This window comes from Panthera tigris, chromosome A3 (genome assembly GCF_018350195.1).
Source record: "Panthera tigris isolate Pti1 chromosome A3, P.tigris_Pti1_mat1.1, whole genome shotgun sequence".
NCBI lineage: Eukaryota > Metazoa > Chordata > Mammalia > Carnivora > Felidae > Panthera > Panthera tigris.
The window spans coordinates 87,599,402-87,617,126 of NC_056662.1; the positions used below are offsets into that span (position 1 = coordinate 87,599,402).

Below are 17,725 nucleotides of genomic sequence, written 5' to 3' on the forward strand. Positions count from 1 at the left end.
GCATCCTAGAGTCATTGTAAGGAAAAACCACATGGCACGTCTTTAGTGCTTCTCAGCCTTAGTCAACGTAGGAGCAATATGGCGGCCTTGTTGCACACTCTTGATTACAAGTCTGGGTGAACCTAGAGTCTACATTTCTAAGAGGACTCTGGGTGATGCCAGTGCTGCTGGTCCAAGGACCATCTCTGAGTAGTGAAGATGTGAAGTACATTGTGCCTGAGGAAGGTGAGGGGCGTGGTCACATCGCCCTCCTTCCCTACTTGGATGCCTTTTTTTTTCCTTCATGTTTTTTAAAAATTTATTTATTTTGAGAGAGAGAGAGAGAGAGAGAGAGCGCAGGGGAGGGGCAGAGAAAGAGAGGGAGAGAGAGACTCTCAGGCAGGCTCTGCACTGGTAGTGGGGTGGACACAGGACTCCACGTGGGGCTCCAATTCACGAATAGTGAGATCATGACCTGAGCCAAAATCAAGAGTCAGATGCTTAGCCGACTGAGCCACCCAGGCGCCCCTTTAGATGCCTTTCAGAGAGAGGCGGAGTGTATCCATTATTTGGGGAAGGTGTGTGGCCAGGGTCCTAGAGAGGGAGACAGGGTATGATGACATGTTCTCCTTGCTCCTTGGTGGGAGAAAAGTGATTTTTACTTCTAATGATCCCCTGATCTGATGATGGAGGCCTGGCCTACGGGGAACTCTCGTCTGATTAGGAAGAGAGGCATTCACATGTGAGTACAAATAAACCCCATAGGATCTGCATCTTTGACGTGCTGGAGGGCAGAATGAGAGTCATTCCAGAATGATGGTGTCTAGTGAGGGAGGCTTCTTAGGGAAGGACATTGGGAGGCAGACCTTGAAGGAGTCCAGGGAAGAGCTGTGGGTGGTGGCCGGGTGGACTCCCTGGTAATCTGACATTTCTGGCTGTCTGGGCCCAAGCACCAGGCCTGTGGCGCCCCCTTGCCTCCTACCATCCTTCTCCTGGCCCACAGGTCCACCAGAAGGCCGAGCCTTGCCTGCCAGTTTCCCTCCTGAAGACATCTTGCTGGAAGGCAGGCCCTGTCTGCTCATTAGCACGGGCAGCCTTTCCCTGAAACCTTCTGCTGGGGCCAAGCCTGGCTCCCTCCATGGAGCGGGAGGCCCTGGCTCCGTCTGCTAATCGTCTGCTGTCTCCATCCCGAGCATTATTTTATTTTCGTATTATTCTTTTTCCAGCTAATATCCTGGCATTCCCAAAGACACCGGTTTCATAATCTTCCTGGCGTTCCCAGGGAGCTGGGAAGCAGAGCACAAAGCTGCTATTATAACGCGTTCCATCCAGCCTCCCTCTCCTCGCCCCACACCCCTTGCTGCCGCCACCGCCGGCTCCCACCCAGGCACCCCTTCCCGACGCCACCAGCCTCTCTGGGAACTCTGGTGACGGCTGCTGGGATGAGCTCACGGAATCCATCCTGTCGCCCTTGCCCTGGGCCTGCCCTCCATGTGCAAGGATTTTTCCAGAGCCCTGCCTCTGTGCTTGGCCCCGAGGGTTAGGAAGGGTTTTCTGAAATGCCTGAGCCTGGGCAGGAGGGAAGGAGATGGGGACTCGGCAACATGTGCTCATAGCCTTGGAGATTTTTAGAGCTGGAAGGAGCTTTCATGTTCGAAAGGCACTCTCCACCTGGCTTTGGGTCCCTTTGAAATTGGATGCATGGTTGTGGGTGTGCGGATGTGATGTGTAAGCACGTGGATGATGTGTGTGCACATACAATATGTGCGCAATGTGCTTGTGTGACATGTATGTGCACGTATGCGTGTACACGTGTGTGATGTGCATGTACGTGCACATGTGTGTCTGTGGTGTGTAAATTCTGACATAAGGTTCACGGTTTCCTCCAATTCTCAAGGGAATTTAGGACCCCAAAGAGGATAAAAATTACTAAAACCCATTTTACCGTGTGCTAAAGATCAGGCTGAGAGCTTTATATACATTGTCTCATTTTATCCTCACAGTGACCCCAGAAGACTGGATTCTATTATTATACCCATTTTCCAGTTGGGGAGACTGAGGTTCCAGAACTGCACTGTCTAATACAGTAGCCACTAGCCACATGTGAGTATTTAAATTTACATTTAAAGTAATTAAAATAAGACAATTTAGTTCCCCAGTCACACCAACCACATGTCAAGTGCTCAATAGCCCCACCTGGCTCGTGGCTACCATTTTGGACAGTGTAGCTCTAGAACAGTTTCATCGTTGCAGGAAGTTCTGTTGGACAGTAGTGCTGTTCTAGAACAACTCTGAGCCCCTCATATTACTCCAGAAGAAACAGACCTGAGAAGGGGTTTGCCTAGTGGCCCAGCGTGAGTCAGTTCTAGAACCAAGGCCAGACAATGGGCTCTTCTGTCCTCTCTCCCCAAGTTCGTATCTCCATTCCTATTAAGGCATAATGTCCTCCCCCTAGAGAGGGCCCTTGAGTGGGGTCCTAGGGAGGGTCCTGGGCTGCTGGCTAGAGCTCTTGGCTGTTGTGTAGCCATGTGGCTTAGCTTCCCTGGGGCAGTTAGAGGGGAGTTGGCAGAACTGCCGTCAGCCCTGGAAGCCTCCAGTTGGTTGTCAGAAGCCTGAGTCTTGACCTGAAGTGGAGAGGATCTACAGAGACAGGCATTCCCAGACCAAGCCTAGGGGCAGAGAAGAGCAGCTGGGACTTGGAAGTGCTGGGGGTGGGGGTGGGGGAGCTTGGGGAAAGGCTGGTGCCAGAGAGGAGCAATGTGGGATTTGAGCTGGCTGAGAAGGAGGTCAGATGTGAGTGGGGAGGGGAGGGGCCGTCTCTGCACCTGGATGAAGCCCATGCCGTACGCAGAGCATGCAGGCCCGGTTCCCAGAGCGGGCGCTTTGACCAGGGGCAGCGTCTGGGAGGTGAGAGGGGTTTGCCTCATTAAGTAATCAAAATCCCCACTGATCTGCACAGGCGGGGGAGGTGGCTGCAGGTTTCCCTGGATTCTATGTTTTGAGTATGGTAGCTGAGCACCTGTTCTCTACCTGGCTTTGTGCTAGCGGGAGCTAACGGAAGGCTGGCCGGCCGCTCAAGAGCCTTCTGCTGCCCCACACAGAAGGACCATTTGGGTAATTCCTTTAAATGGGTGGACCCTTGGATCAGTCTCACTCCAGATGTGGATGCTGAAGTCTTGAGGGTCCAATTGTATGTTTGGGTACCTGAGACAAAATGCCAGCACACAGGCATGCATGGGTGCTGAGGGGCGTGTGTGTCACAGCTGGGCAGATGTGTCTGGTGCCCCATGCATGTCACGGTCCATGCACTGGGGTCTGCATCCACAATTGCTAGGGCGACCTTATAATTCATTGCCTATACTATGTGTAATCATGCTGGGAAAGAGGCATAAGGGAGGGCCATCCCAGACAGACTGGAACCTGATTATGGCCCTGATTACGGAGGCACCCTGGCATTGGGTAAAACCCGCTTGAGCGTTCTCTGCAGCCTCCATGTTGGGAGACACGGAAAGCCTAGAGGGACGCATACGCGCACACACACACATACACGCAGACGCTTGCGCCAGCCCACACGTGGCATCGTGGATTCTCCAGGTTTCCTGATTCCATTCCCAAACTCCCCAGGGGCCGGCCAGTAGTTTTGCAAGGATTTTTGCAGCTGCTTCCAAGCCTCGGCTCCAGCTGTAAATTAAACGGGGGTGCACCCTTGCCTGCTATTCTACTTAAGGTTGCAATCAGCCCTGATTAGGAAGGGAGGTCTGTGTTCCCGAGTTCCCTCTTTTAAAGCGTTCTCCTCCTTTGGCCTGGCCTGCTAGCCTGTGTGGGGTTTCCCTGGAAGCTGAGGCTGGGCAGCCAGGGCAGTGACGTGGGCCCTGGGCTCCCCAAGGCCCTGACTTGGCGCTCAGCCCTGTCCTGTCCCTGAGCCCTGCTCTGGTGCCGAGTTCTGATGGGGAAGCAGAAACTGGGAAGAGCCCCGAGGGGCTGCCGGGAGATGCCCTGGCTCTGCCAGTTAATTTGCTGTACAATCCTAGGGAAGACCTTACCCTCTCTGGGCCCCAGCTTTTTCACTTTCTAGATGGGGGTAAGAACAACACAGCAAAAATAAGAATCTCTCCTTACAGAACAGGCGTTGGCAAACCATAGCCTACGAGCCAAGTGTGGCCTCTGCCGGCTTGTATAGATGGGGTTTACTGGCACATGGCCGTGCTCATTTGTGTAGGCATGGTGTGTGGCTGCTGTCCTGCTATGATGGCAGGAGTCGTTGCCTGAGTAGTTGCAACAGAGACCATACGTCCTGCAGAGGTGTATTTACTCTCTGGCCCTTTCTGAACAACGTTTACCAGCCGTTCTAGAGCAGGCAATGCCTCCCCGCCCTGTTGGTGCATCATCTCCTTTAACCCTCCCAGCAGTCCTAAGAGATAGGTTTTATCATCACTCCCATTTTACGGATAGGCAAGTTGAGGTACAGCGAAGGCAAGTCATAATTGTCCTAGCGGCGTTTTCTCACATGAGTGTTACGAAAAGTTTTGTGGATAATGGTGGGGTCGTGCAGCGTTTATAGCATACTGCTCCTATGCTGCTGTTTGTTATTTGGATGTCCTAGCAAAGCCAGTAGTGGAGAAGAGATCCTGGCACTTCACCGTAGCGCGTGCTGGTCAGTGTTAAACAGCTGGCTCTCCAGAAAAAACATCCAAAAAACAAACTCAGCCTGGTTTGTAGTACTTGCTGGTTTCCGTGGTGTACATACCCCCGCTGTGGCCGATTTCAAGCTAGCAATGTGGCATCACTGAGAGTGGAGATGGGAAGAGATGAGCAGTAGCAGATGGTTAGATAGTATTTCCAGCCCACAGATACACTAGGCGCAAGTAACCTCAGGAGCAGGACAGTAGTCAAAGGTCATAAAATCATTAGGAAGTGACGAGTTTGAGTATCATCTTTGTTTCTAAAAAAATGTCTGTAGTTATAAATGCATGTGGTATAATGGTTACAAATGGCTGTGTTTAACGGCTGGCTTGCAATACACCTGAAGATTTAAGAATCTGCTCTTATGAGCTATGCAGGCCAGCTCCAGCACTTGCTGCTCTGAGGGGGGGGTCCCCTGATCCTGTTTACATAAGAGATAAGGGCCCCGATCGTAGCAGCCTTCCTGACAGCTCTGTCCCTGTGCTCTTTGGGTCCTTCAGGCATTGGAATTGGGTCCTCCTCATGAAGCCAGGAGAGCAGCTGGTCCCCGAAACCCACCTGCTTGACTCTGATGGGGTAGAGGGTACCCTTGTAGCCCCCTTGAGGTACCACCGAGGCTCCGTTGTTTGCTTCCTGACTACCATGGTGTGGCTGCGGTGGCTCCGTCCTCTGCCTGCTCAGCTCCAGAGGCCCTCTGCTCAGCCTTTCCGCTGCATCCACCGCCGCTCTTGCCCCTCTGTCCTGCCCCCGTGTTAGAGCTCCTGAGCTGGATGTCTAGGCCCTGTATGGATGAGGCATCGAACCACTGGCAAAGGGAGGAGGTGTGTGTGTGACAGACAAGCAGCAGTGCAGGAGGAATTCCAGACACACTAGCGGTCTGGCGCTTGGTCTCGTATCCAATTTAGGTGGGCTGAGGGGTCCCCTTCATAGGCTGCTTATTTTCCCAGAACCTGTCCGCCTCCTCCTGGTGTGGTGGCCGCACTAGGGTCCTAGGGCAGGAGTCCCCAGCAGGTAAAGTGGGTTTGGCCGCTGCCTTTGGCGACCCCCGGGGGCAGCCCCGCTCCATCTGAGAGGGAGAGAGCTCCTCACGGTCCTAAGCTCGGGCTCCTCCAGAGATCCGTGGCCGCCAGCCGGGCAGCAGCGGGTTGGATGCTACCCAGTCCCCTGGGCGAGCAGTAGGATCCCTTACACAGCTAGCCCCAAGATGGAGTGCGTGGCCACAGACCACAGTCTGGGAGTCGCATCGGCATGAGCTATGGAGGCAGGAATGTGGCTGTGGGAAACCCAATGCCCAGGGCCCGGCCCTGGAGGCTGGGGAAGAGCGAGTGCGTGGAGTGGGGGTGAAGGGTGGGTGGACAGAAAGCAGAGTGTCAGCCGCCACTGCAGCCTGGCTCTCTCCACCCAGGGCTCTGAGCAGGAGCAGAAGTCAGCCAGCCTTTCTCTCCTTCCTTGCCCTGCCCCAGCTTCGCCCTTTAGCTGAGGCTTCCTCTAAGCTCTGGGGTGGGGGTGGCGGGGGGCACACATCCAGCATACTGCTGCTCCCCTTGAGTCAGCACCTCTTCTCTTTCCCCTCCTCCAGGAAGCTTTCCTGAATGGGGCCTTCCAAGGGTTCACTCCATTCTGTTCCACCCCAGAGATGGCTCCGTCCTCGGGGGGGGGGGGGGGGGAGGTGAATCCCTATCATTTGCTCTTTCTGTGCTGGCATCTTACTCTGAGCCTTCCGAGGGAAGCAGGGTGCTAGCTGATGTACTCTTTCCAGACCCTTCCCCTGGAACCTAGGGCCTAAATGCTGCCCACGTGGCTTAGGGCAGGGAATGCTGGTGATTCATTTTATGTGACAAATCTTCACTGGGTGACTACTAAGTGCCTGATGCCAGGCTGGGTGCTGGGGATAAAGGAGCGTGTGTGCCTTGCCTGGACACACGGAGAGACGGATACAGGAGAGAAGTGAGGAGAGGCCGAAGACATGTCCACCACAGCAGTATCCAGGCCTCAGTGGTGACTGAGCTGAGGGAAGAGCTCAAGTTAGCCCACATGGGAGGACATTCAAGGTCGAGAGAACAGCCCGTGCGAAGGTCCTATGGCAGAGAGAAGACGATGGATTCCAAATTGAAAGAAAACAGATTAAAGCAGGAAGGTATTGTTTAGCACGAGACTGGAGAGTTGAAAGATTTAAACTGACCTCACTCGCACGATTTGCTGAGTGCTGCTTGTGTGCTAGGAACCTGCCACAGGCTGTGGATGTTCCACTGCATTCCCTTTCCACCAGTGGTTCCCAGCTGGGGGCGATTTCTACCCCCATCCCATCCCTCAGGGCACATTCGACAATGTCTGAAGATATTTTTGGTCGTCACAACTGAGGGGTCAGGAAGCTGTGTTGGTCTCATGCGTACAGGCCAGGGATGCTGCTGAACATCCAGCAATGCACAAGACAGGCAGAGGGAAGGACTGACGGGAAGGTGGTACTTCCCAGAAGCTCCCACATCGGGTTTTCTTGAGGCTTCATTGTTTGCTTTGAGAGAAATTCCTGGAACGTGAGCCCTGTATGCCCACGCATGAAAACCAAAAAATACTTCGGAGTGAAGGAAGTGTGACATTGGATTATCTGTTAATGTACATATAGACTGAGCCCGGGTGACAGGCCAGCCTTCTTCATAAGCTCTCTCCAAAGCTCACGCTGTTGCTGTCTCCTGAGGTGTCCGCATTCATGTGTTCACTTATTCACTCGCTCTCCAGGTCTGTCTTGAGCACCTGCTGTGTGTGAGGTGTGCTGGGCATATGACAGAATCCTCACAGAGGTCTCAGTGGGAGGAGATGGGTAGATGGGGGGTGCTAGATCCAGGGTGCCATGGAAGTACATGGGAGGGATGCTTGATTCATCCTGGCAGGGTGACCTTGAGGATGAGGCTGGCCACCCAAGGAAAAAGAAGGAAAAGAAAGGGGCAGAAAGACTTATGTGCAAGAGGCCTGGGGACAAGGAAGGGGCCCCCAGAGGTTCTCAGCTGGTGTGAGCATGGAAATCATCAGGGATGGGGGTGTCTGGGAGTGTCCAGACTGCCGGAGACTCAATTCAGAGGCCACGTCTGGGCTGGCTGGGGGAAAGTTGGCCTCTCTCTGCTCCCAGGACCTGAAGAGGATGCGTGCAGAGCACCCTGGGAAGGTCAGTGGGCCAGAGGATGTAAAGACATTGGCCAGTGGGATGGGTAGAATTCCGCCCAGGCTGGGAACCAGGGTGGCCGCAGGGCCAGTGCTCTGCTGGGAGAGACCGAACTTACTGGGTGTCCCTCAGCCTGGCTCCTCGTTCTCCCAGCTTCTTCTCAGCAATCCCTATCTGTCATTTTGAGCTGGGGGGGGAAGGGAAGGAAGAGGCAGGTCTGCACTTGGGAGGTAGGTTAAAGGGTTGGGAGGTGGCCGAGGACCCTGTGGATCCCCACTCTGGAGGCAGGACAGGTGGAGAAGCCCAGGCAGTGTGAGGGGTATGCCCCAAGGGGACACTGGTTCCTCCCTCTGAAGGACATTATTTCTCAGGGCCAGGGCCTGCTGTGGGCCAAACACTGAGCTAGGCCTGAGCTACCTGGCGCCCGCCCACGTGGAAATCCCAGGGAGGGGGACACCTTTTCTGATCACAGGAGGGCAGACTGCCCTTGGACAGAGACCCAGAAATTGCTGCCAAAGCCCCAGACAGAGGCCTCTTGGTGGGAGTGGTGCTGAGGGGAGGCTAGGGGAGCCATCTGGAGGAGGCGTGAGGTGAGTGGGGATGTGCACTGGCAGCGATCCGCGAGCACGGAGGTCCCTGTAGGTACTGAGAGGGAGTGAAGAAATTATAGGGCTGGGGGGGGGGTCAGAGCCAGCCTCCCTCCCTTCACTCAACTTAGCATCCTACCCGTGGGGGGCACAGTGCATTGCAGGCTGAGGTAGAGGGGCTACGGGGGTCTGGGCCTTCCACCCTGTCTCCAGCTGAACCCCCTCTCGCCCCACCAAGGTGCTCTGGGTGGCACGGACTATGGCTGTTGCACGGGGGGCTGGCCAAGCCCTGTTCTGAACTGCTTTCCTTGGCATCACGCACCTCACGCCCGGGGTGGCCTGCCGGCCCCCCCCCCCCCCCAGGTCCAGCCCTGTGTGCGGCCTTGCAGATCCTGAAACTGGGAGCCACTAGTTGCTGGACTTGGTACATGCCCTGGCGGGAGGCCAGTGTAACGTGGCCGGGCCAAATGCCTTTTCTGTTGGGAGCCCAGGATGCCTGGGGTCCACACCTGCTCAGGAGGAAAGGATTCAGGCATGGTGGCCTTTGGGTCTTTCCCTGTCTGTAGTATGACACCCCTCCCTGTTATCCTGCTCTCGTGTGTGTGTGTGTGTGTGTGTGTGTGTGTGTGAGTGTGTGTGTGTGTGTGTGTGTGTGTGTGTGTGTGTGTGTGTGTGTTGAGAGATTGATTGCTTGATTGATTGCTTTTGATTTCTACCCAGGGCTGTGGCTCCTGAAATGTCCACTTTTCCAGCTCCTGGAATAATTTTGAACAAATATGAGGTATATGAACCACCCCCGAGTATAATTGCAAACTTTATAGTTTATGACCTACCCTGCCTTTGTCCCACCTGTGCCTCATTTCTCTCATAAGATCATTAATGGCAAACATCGGTTGAGCATTTATTATGTGCCAGGAGCTGTGCTAAGAACAATATGTAATGTATTTCCTTAACAATGACAGCAGCTCTCTGAGCTAGATACTGTAGAATTATTCCAAATTTACAGAGAGACTGGTTCAGAGAGATTAAGCAAGCTGCCCAAAGTGAAACAGCCGATAAGTGACAGGACCAGAATTGGAGCTCCAGCAGTCTGGTTCTAGAGCTTGTGTTGAAGTTGTGATCACAGGAAGCAGGCCACTGTATCTCTCTGTCACTGAGGGGGAGGTCCTGCTTAGTCTCCGAGTTCCCCAAACCATTCAGGACCCCAGTGAGAGGCTGCAGGTTGGCAGAGGTGGCCCTGGATGCATCAGAGAGTGGGCATCTGGTCCAAGGAAGCTGGTGCGTGGCCCAGTGGCTAGAGCCCAGTGCTAACAAGGACAAAGTGAGGGGCTGACTGACTAACTTTATGTGCAGTAAACTGCAGACTGGCTTCTGAGTCAGCCTCCTGCTCCTGTGCCTGTCCTGGCCTCAACCTGCACTCTCTTTCACCCTCAGCTCAGGGGGAGCTGGTTGAGAGGTGGTGATGATGCGGTATAGCCTCTCCCAGAGCTAGGACCCGGTGTCCAAATATGTAGGGGGTGGACAGAGATGGTGGGCCGGGCCCTCCAGACTTTGGCTTCTCTTAACTCATCCCACTGGGAAAATCCCCACTGGATTCTCTCCCTTGGAGTCCTTCCTTCTATCAGACTCTAACCTCTTGGGTTGGAATAACTCAAAATTCCATTCTGAGTCTAGTCTCCATTGGAGAGAGAGAGAGAGAGAGAGAGAGAGAGAGAGAGAGAGAGAGAGGGAACAATTTTCCTGTGGACTTGACATTGGAGTCTGGGGATGCTGTAGGAGGATGTGCTACCCTAGAGTAAAATTAGAGGCTGATGGCCCAGCTCTCAGCATCCAAAGAGTGGCTAGAGGTCTCCTGACCCAGGCCAGTCTCCCTGCCACTCCCAGGCTCTGGGGTCAGAATCAGCCATGACCAGCTCTGTGTCTCCAGGGCGGCGTGGTGGACGACAAGAGTGAAGATTCCATGTCCGTGTCCACCTTGAGCTTTGGTGTGAACAGACCCACAATTTCCTGCATCTTTGATTGTAAGTGATGCTTGGGGGTGTCTACAGGGGTGATATGGATGGATGTGTAACCTTGTGCTTGTTTGTATGGGGTTATATGGTCCAGTGTATATGGGGGGCTAGGGAGAATCGAGTCTATGTGCTCTGTGGTGGGTCAGTATCTTTTGGGGGTGTGTGTGTGTGTGCAGGCATCTGTGAGCACATGCACACATCTATCTACGTGTGGCGTGTGCATCAACTCAATGCTTGGAATCAGGCATTCAAGACCCTGTGCATTGTGGCTGCCCCCATCATTTATTTGGCCTTTCCTCCTCTTTCTCCTCCATCCCCCCTCACCACTTCTCACCAGGCCCAAGAACATGGCACTTAGGTGTCTACCTTTGAGCTGTAGTCTGTTCTGATCCTGTGGGGGGCTCACTCCCACATAATGTGATGTGTGTCATTTCTATTGCTCAGACCCTTCATCTGTGGCCCCTCCTAGGGGTAGACTCTACCCTCGCCCCAGCTCCCCCTCTTAGCCACTCCTAGCCCCTCACTTGGCATCTCTGGTTTTTCCTTGGTGCAGATGGGAACCGCTACCACCTACGCTGCTACATGTACCAGGCCCGGGACCTGCCCTCGATGGACAAGGACTCTTTTTCTGGTAGGTGGGAGGGGAGCCAGGGACCAGGGATTGCAGGTTGGGAGCTGAGCCATCAGACCTTTGGACCATAGGAAACATGGCCCCGGGGCTTCGTCTATGGGTGGGGGCTTTAGCTGTGTTTGTTGGCTTTGTGGAGGTGGCTGCCAGGGTCACTATGGCTTATCTGGTTGTCAGGTGGCCTGCTTGACCCTTCTGCAGGGTTTGGCTTTACTGACCATCATTTCCTTCTGGAAGTCCCTCTGGCCTTGACCCCCAGGGATACTTCTTTCTCCTAGGTCTTCTGCAGCCTCTTACTACTCTACCTGCTCCTTCTCAGCTTCATGGCCCTCTCAGTCTGATGGTCCTGATGGTCTGTGTCCTCTTCTCTGGGCACTGGGGTCCCCTCACCTTCCCTGGCTTCATGGACCACTCATGTCAGGGAAGCTTCTAGGCTTTTAGTTGATAGGCGCCCCTGATGTCCAGTCACATCTTAAGTATCTCCCCCTGGATGCCTCAGCGGCTCCTCAGTTCATCCTGTCCAAACTGAATTCCGTGTGCCCTCCTCCCCTGATCCAGGGGTCCCTTTGTTGCCTATCTTGGTCCTGGCATCACATCAGCATGTGTCTATTATCCATCAGTTTGGAAACCATCAGTCATCTGGTCCTGTTGATTCTGGCTTCTGAATTTCTCTTGGAGATGTTCCTGAGGACTGGCCTCGCCCCTTCTTCTCTGGACACGCTGGTCAACTTGTGGTCTCCCTGCCACTTTCCACACTGCCTCAGACAGATCTGGTCATGTCACTGCTCTGATTTCAACTCTAGACACTGAGAGAGAAATCCCCAGCGCTTAGCCTGGCAGACAGCTCCTTTGTTGACCTGACCCCTGTGGACCTTGCCTTTAACCTTTCCCTATCTTACCTTTAACCACTAGTTCTGGCCTTGCCAGCTTTTGTCAACATTTGTTGAGCTTTTCCACGTTCCTGACCTTTGTACTCAGTGTTCTCTCTGTCTAGATGTATTCCTTCTATCTTGAACCCTGCAAACACCTACTCATTCTTTAAGACGCAGCCCAGATGCTCTGACTTTTCCCTGAGCTGAGCTGGTTGTTCCTTCCTCAACACTTGGCCAGCTCCCCACCAACACATCTCTCAGAGCCCTGACCACTGCATAGATCAGTTGACATCTATCTTTCTCACTATGATTGTGAACACCTCTAGGAAGGGGCTTTATCTTTGCCTTTGAACCTGCAGCATTGGTAGCTGAAGAGTGAATACTTACTGAGTGCTCACGACAAGCCTAGGCATTTTACTGGCATTATTTCATGTAACCCTTACAACTCTCCTCTGAAGTGGGTATTTCATATCTCCATTTTATAGATGAGGAAAACTGAGACTCAGATGCTTAACTAAATTGCTTGAGTGAAAATAGCTGACAAGTGACTTACCACCCTCCAAAAGCTTGCTGCTTAATTGAGTAGAACTGAGTTCTTCTATGAGAGTGACTCTCTGTTCCTAGAAAGGCACTGCAGCCTATAGCCACCTGCCTGTCCTCCTCCTCGCCCTGCTCCTCCCCCCATGGGGGCCCACTCTCATCCCTCACCCCTAGCAGCTGTGTTTCCTTGCATTTTGTCCTCTCGGTGACCTGTTTTCCAGCCCTGTGCAGCCAGGCACACGGTGGATGGGGCAATTTCTCTTCTGTGCTTTGGGCCTGGGGTCCTGAGGGTGCCCTCTGAAAAGCACATGCAAAACTAACACGCAGGGACTGGCGGGCTAGGGGCAGATACGCGATTGCCCCTTGTTGGGAACCTGCCAGGATGCTTGCTGACAATTGGAATGTAGCCCAGAGAAAAGAGGTGGACTAATCTACAGCCTTGCTTCTTCCTCCTTGAGGGAGGCATGAGAGATGGGGGTGCAGGCGGCAGGCTCGTGTGGGCATGTGGCAAGGAGGGGGAGCCCTCGTCCTCTGTGGGTTAGGCTGGCCGAGGCCCCTGCAGGGAGGGAGCCCCTCCTAAGGAACCCACTAGGAGGCAGCATGCACCCTGGGGACCACAGGCAGGTCAGCCTGGTGCTGGTCTGTGGGAGATGTCACACTTTCCATCCCAGTCCCACCCCCTCCCCCAAATAAACATCCCTTGAGCTTTGAGGGCACTGCCCAGGGCTTCCTCAGAGGCTGCTGGCTTCTGAATGAAAGGCCTGATTGACCAGCTGCTGGAAAGGAAAACAGCAGCCAACATGGGTGAACCTATAAAACCCAGAGTGTTTATTTTCACTCCCAAACCCTAAACCAAAGCAATTTCTCCCCTGGCACTGACCCTGGGGCGGCTGGCGGCCGGAGGCTGTGCGTGGCCACCGGCTGGCATTTCGTGGAGGAAACTCATGTGTGAATCCAGAATGTCTGGGGCCAGGGGAGGGTCTAGCGCAGTGTCTGTCACCGGTATCACCCTCAGCCTGCCTGCCATGTGTCTGGGGCAGAGAGGGCTCTCCTCCAGAAGTACTCCATCGACTGTGACCTGTGGTGCTCTAGGCCTTTCCTGCACTGCCGGGCTCCCATGGCCCTGAGCTGTACTCTCTGCTTGTGCCCTGAGGGGTGGGCCTTGGGGCTGCCCAAAGCGGGGGGGGGGGCTGTGTCTGCTTCCTTCTCTCTCTGGCCGAGGGGTTTGGGGGGACACACAGGAACTGCCCAGGAAATACTTGTTGAATAATATTAAACCCAGGCAGGAAAGGGAGGCTTGTGATGTTCTGCCCAGGCTGCATGAGGATTCCACCTCCGGTGGGGTTTGAATATATAGCCAGCATTGATTCTCCAGGCACTAGAAGGACGTGTGTGGCTTGTGGTTGTGAGCGTGTGTGACCTGTGTAGCAATTAGGCATTAAAAAATGTAAAATGATGCTTAACTCAAGTGACTTCGCTTTGATATTGGGTTGGGATCGCCCCTGCTTGGTGAGCATCTATACTGTGCACTGAATTCAGTTTGACTGGGAAAGATATGACTCTGGAGGACTTAGAAATCACATGTCCTCAACGCTGTATCTAGCAGAGAGCATCGCTTCCTTACGCTGCAGCCTGAGCGGAACTGTTCTTCAGTGTAGAATGGTGTTTCTCAAAAGAAATCAGGACAGAAGCTGTCTCATTTGCCAAAATGTTCCCCAGGAAATTCTGATTTGCTCTCTCCTCCAGCTGGGCACCTCAGCTGGGGTTTGAGTGAGCCATAAGCTCTGCTTACAGATCTCCCGCCAAGACAGACACCCCGTGGGCAGCTCTGTTGTGAGGTCACCACGTATCAGAAGATGGTCCTTACCATGGGGGAATCAAACACTCCTCTTTGAGGATCTTGCAGGTCACTGGGCTGAGGCGGCCTGACTTGGTTTTAACCAAGCAAATCAGGGAGGGTAGGTAGACCAGATGCCAAGTTATTAATTTACCAGAGTGGGGTTTCTTAAGAAAGCAGAAGGTCCTGTGCCCTCTTTGTTGGCGTCATGGCTCCTGGTAGATCAAAGATGTGTGGCAGGCAGGTGGCCCTGAGAGGTGCTCCTCCAGGGCAGGCCGCAATGAGGTCTGATGATCCATGGCTGCCCCACAGCTGAGTTCACCTCCGTGGGGACCGGTGCTTAGTTTTCACCCAGATCCAGACTCTGTCTTGGGTGGGGCCGGAGAGCTCTTGCTTTGGGGCTTACTGTGTCTGGACCCCAGTCACAGCCCACCTCCTCCTGAAGCACAGCTTTCTGTCAGGTTAGCTCTGGCTAGGGGAATTCTCCCGTTGAGCTTACGGAGCTGTTTTCCAAAGTGCATTGGAGGCTTGTGAAATGCTCCACTTAAAAAGGGTCCCTGAGCAAGGGAGACTGGGAAACACTACACACTTGAAGATTTACGATGCACAGTGGCATTGAGAGGCTCTGAAATGGCTGCAGGAAAGGAGCCTGTTTGACTTGTTTAAGCACTCATTAGCTCCCCAGGGAACTCGCATTTACGAAGAACACATTTTGGGAAACCCTGATCTACAGGATTCAGTCCAAATTGCTCAGCTTGGATCTGGGACCTTTGTGAGCTGCCTCGCTTCCTCCTCCCTCTTTTATCCCCACTGCCCTGGGCTTCCCCTCCTCAGCCAGACCAGCTCCTGTTGTTTCTCAAATGCCCATGCTCTTTGGTGTCTTTGCGTATGCCACGCTGGATGTCTAGAATGCCCCCTCTTCCTTGGTCTGCCGTGGTTACTCTTCCTTCTTGAGACTCGTGGTGGGAGACCTCCTTTGAGAAGACTGACCTGATGCCACCAGGCTACGTGGGCTGTCCCCCACCAGCAGCACCTTATACATTCCCCTATTAAGTTGCACATCACCTTGGATTCTGTTGTGTGGTCACCATTTCCAACCATAGTCATGATCCTAAGAGCCTAGATTGCATCTCATTTATGTTCGTTTTCCTAGTGCTGTGCTTACCTACCACGTGCTGGGCAGTCAGAAATTGTATATTCTATGGATGATGGATTACAAATAATGCTGGAATGAACATCTCTATACATATAGCTTTTTGGTTAATTTGGATGATTCCCAGGAATATAGGAAACAAAATATAAACAGTTTTATGTGTTTTAGGGCATAATGCCCAGTTGCTTTCCTGAATTGCTTCCAGCAGTAAAGGAGAGTACCTATTTCATCAAATATTTGCCAGCACTGGGTTTTATAATTCTGAACAATTTTTCTAACTTAATAGGGAAAATATTGCTATGCTATAGTTTTAATTTGCACTGCCTTATTTGTGGTCTACTCCCCTCTCTCTTAAGGGTTCTTCTCCTAAAAGCATGGCATGGTGGAAGGAGCACTAGACTAGGAGTCAGGGGGTCTAGCCCTCGTCACGTTTGAGCATGGGCTAGTAACCTAGTCTTCATGGGGACAAGTAGGATGATGCCACCTGCCCTGTCCCCCATTCTGGTGATCTGAGCTGGGAAGGTGGCAGGGCCTATGAGGAAAGCTTAGTGTACTGTAAAGGTTTAGGAAGGCTCTAGGGAGGTCTGAGCAGCAGAGCTCAGGTGCAGGGCTCTAGGTCCAGCAAAAGAACCACCTGCCTGGGGCCTCTCTAGGTGATGGTGCCCAGTAGAACCATGTGTGTTCATGGCTGGAGCTTCCTGGGACAGTTAGTGGTGCTTAGAGAGCTCGGATCCAGCCACTTTCCATTTCAGCTCCGTGTGGGTTGGGGGGTGAGGCCTAGGGGCCAATGCCGCCCCTCTTTTATGGGAGTGGCCCTGGGGAGAGGGCTAGGCTGGGGCCGACAGAGAAGAACCAGCCCCTTATCTTCCCTTCCACCTCCCCTTGGGGATCTGCTTCTCCTTCCTCTTGGCTTTCCTGGAAGAGGGATGTGTCTGTGCGGTTGTCTGGCCTTCCCTCATCTGACCACCTTGCTTCAGCAACACCCCCGCCTGCCTTGTTTCTTTTTTTTGGAGGGGCTGGGCCCTGTGGGGGGAGAAGCCAGGCCCCAGCACACAGTAGCCCAGTGTCTGAGGCCCCGGCCTCCAGGCCTGCTCTTTACAATGCCTTTGTTGTGTGTTTTTTCCTCCCATGGGCGGGTGGGGCGCGTGTGTGGGTCTGGGTGATTTTTGTTTGAAAGCCACCCCCTCCCTGTTCCCCCAGAGCTGAGCTCATTGCTTGCGCTGCTGGGGCTGCTGGAAGGAGTCGGCCTGCTGGGGGGGGGGGCAGCGTGGGGGGTGCTGGCAACACCAACACAGCGTGCACAGCCGCTACAATGTGCAATTGTGATCTTTGTGTAAACGCGGTCGGTCTGGGGCCCTCGCGCTTATAAAAATAAAGCGTTGGGAAGCACGGGGGGTGGGAACAAAAGGGGCTTTTTCGCCGGCTCTCTAATATGGTTTTATTTATCAGAACGCGCCCTCTTTCCCTTACTGGAACCAGGGAGAGGTTCTCTGCCGAGCTTGGAACTGATGGTATCACAGCCAGACGGTTTCATTAAATGCACAGACGCCGCTGGGCCCTGCCAGGGGCAGGAGGGGAAGTGCTTGGGGCCCACCCTGCCAGGGCCGGTGCACGGAAGGGGGAGCCCCATGCCAGGGAGGTTTCTACCAGGTAGCGGTGGCAGGATGGGTGGGCATGTCTCCTCTGTCCCTTCCCCTGTCAAGGGCCTTGCATTGCCCTCTTCTACCCACAGGATCAAGTTCAAAACCAGTTTCCTTCAGGAAGCCCTCCAGCCTTGACTGCACTGTGATTTTGTGCTTAAAGTCTGGTTCCGTGTGGGTGGCTCCCTCCTGTTAGCCCAACCCAGCATTATTCAGCCAATGAGTGCCCATGGCTTCTGCCTCCTAAGTTGGATCTCCCCCACCCTTAAAACTAGCCCATCGGCCAACAACCAGAATCTTGGATCCTACTCTCTTCATCTCTTGATGGGAGCCCTCCCACTCTCCATCCCAGTCTTTCACCTCTTCTATGGTCACTCTCTGTCACCTCCTGCACAATGGCCATAGTATGCCACTTAGACTCCTTATGGCCAAGGAACCTATCCTGCTCCCCTTCCCTTTGTGAGGAAGTGCTGTCTCCCCATCTCAGCCCCAGCATTATAGCTGGACCTCCCAGCACCGGACCTCTAGTGCTGAGCGTCTCTTGAGGTCACATGGGGGTTAGAGCACCACTGGGGCTAAACTGTGAGGCTCAGAGGATGCAGGATGCTGCAGGCTGGAGCAGGTGCCAAGGGTATAA

General features: G+C 53.7%; 1 protein-coding gene across 7 annotated transcripts in view; it reads left to right on the forward strand.

The window, feature by feature from the left end:
* DYSF (dysferlin) overlaps nucleotides 1-17,725 on the forward strand; it is a 224,096-nt gene that overhangs the window by 122,486 nt on the left and 83,885 nt on the right. For all 7 annotated transcript variants that reach the window (XM_042981697.1, XM_042981701.1, XM_042981699.1 and 4 more), the window contains 2 exons: nucleotides 10,334-10,427; nucleotides 10,972-11,049. In XM_042981697.1, the coding sequence (XP_042837631.1) occupies nucleotides 10,334-10,427; nucleotides 10,972-11,049 (172 nt within the window). The remainder of the gene's footprint in view (nucleotides 1-10,333; nucleotides 10,428-10,971; nucleotides 11,050-17,725) is intronic.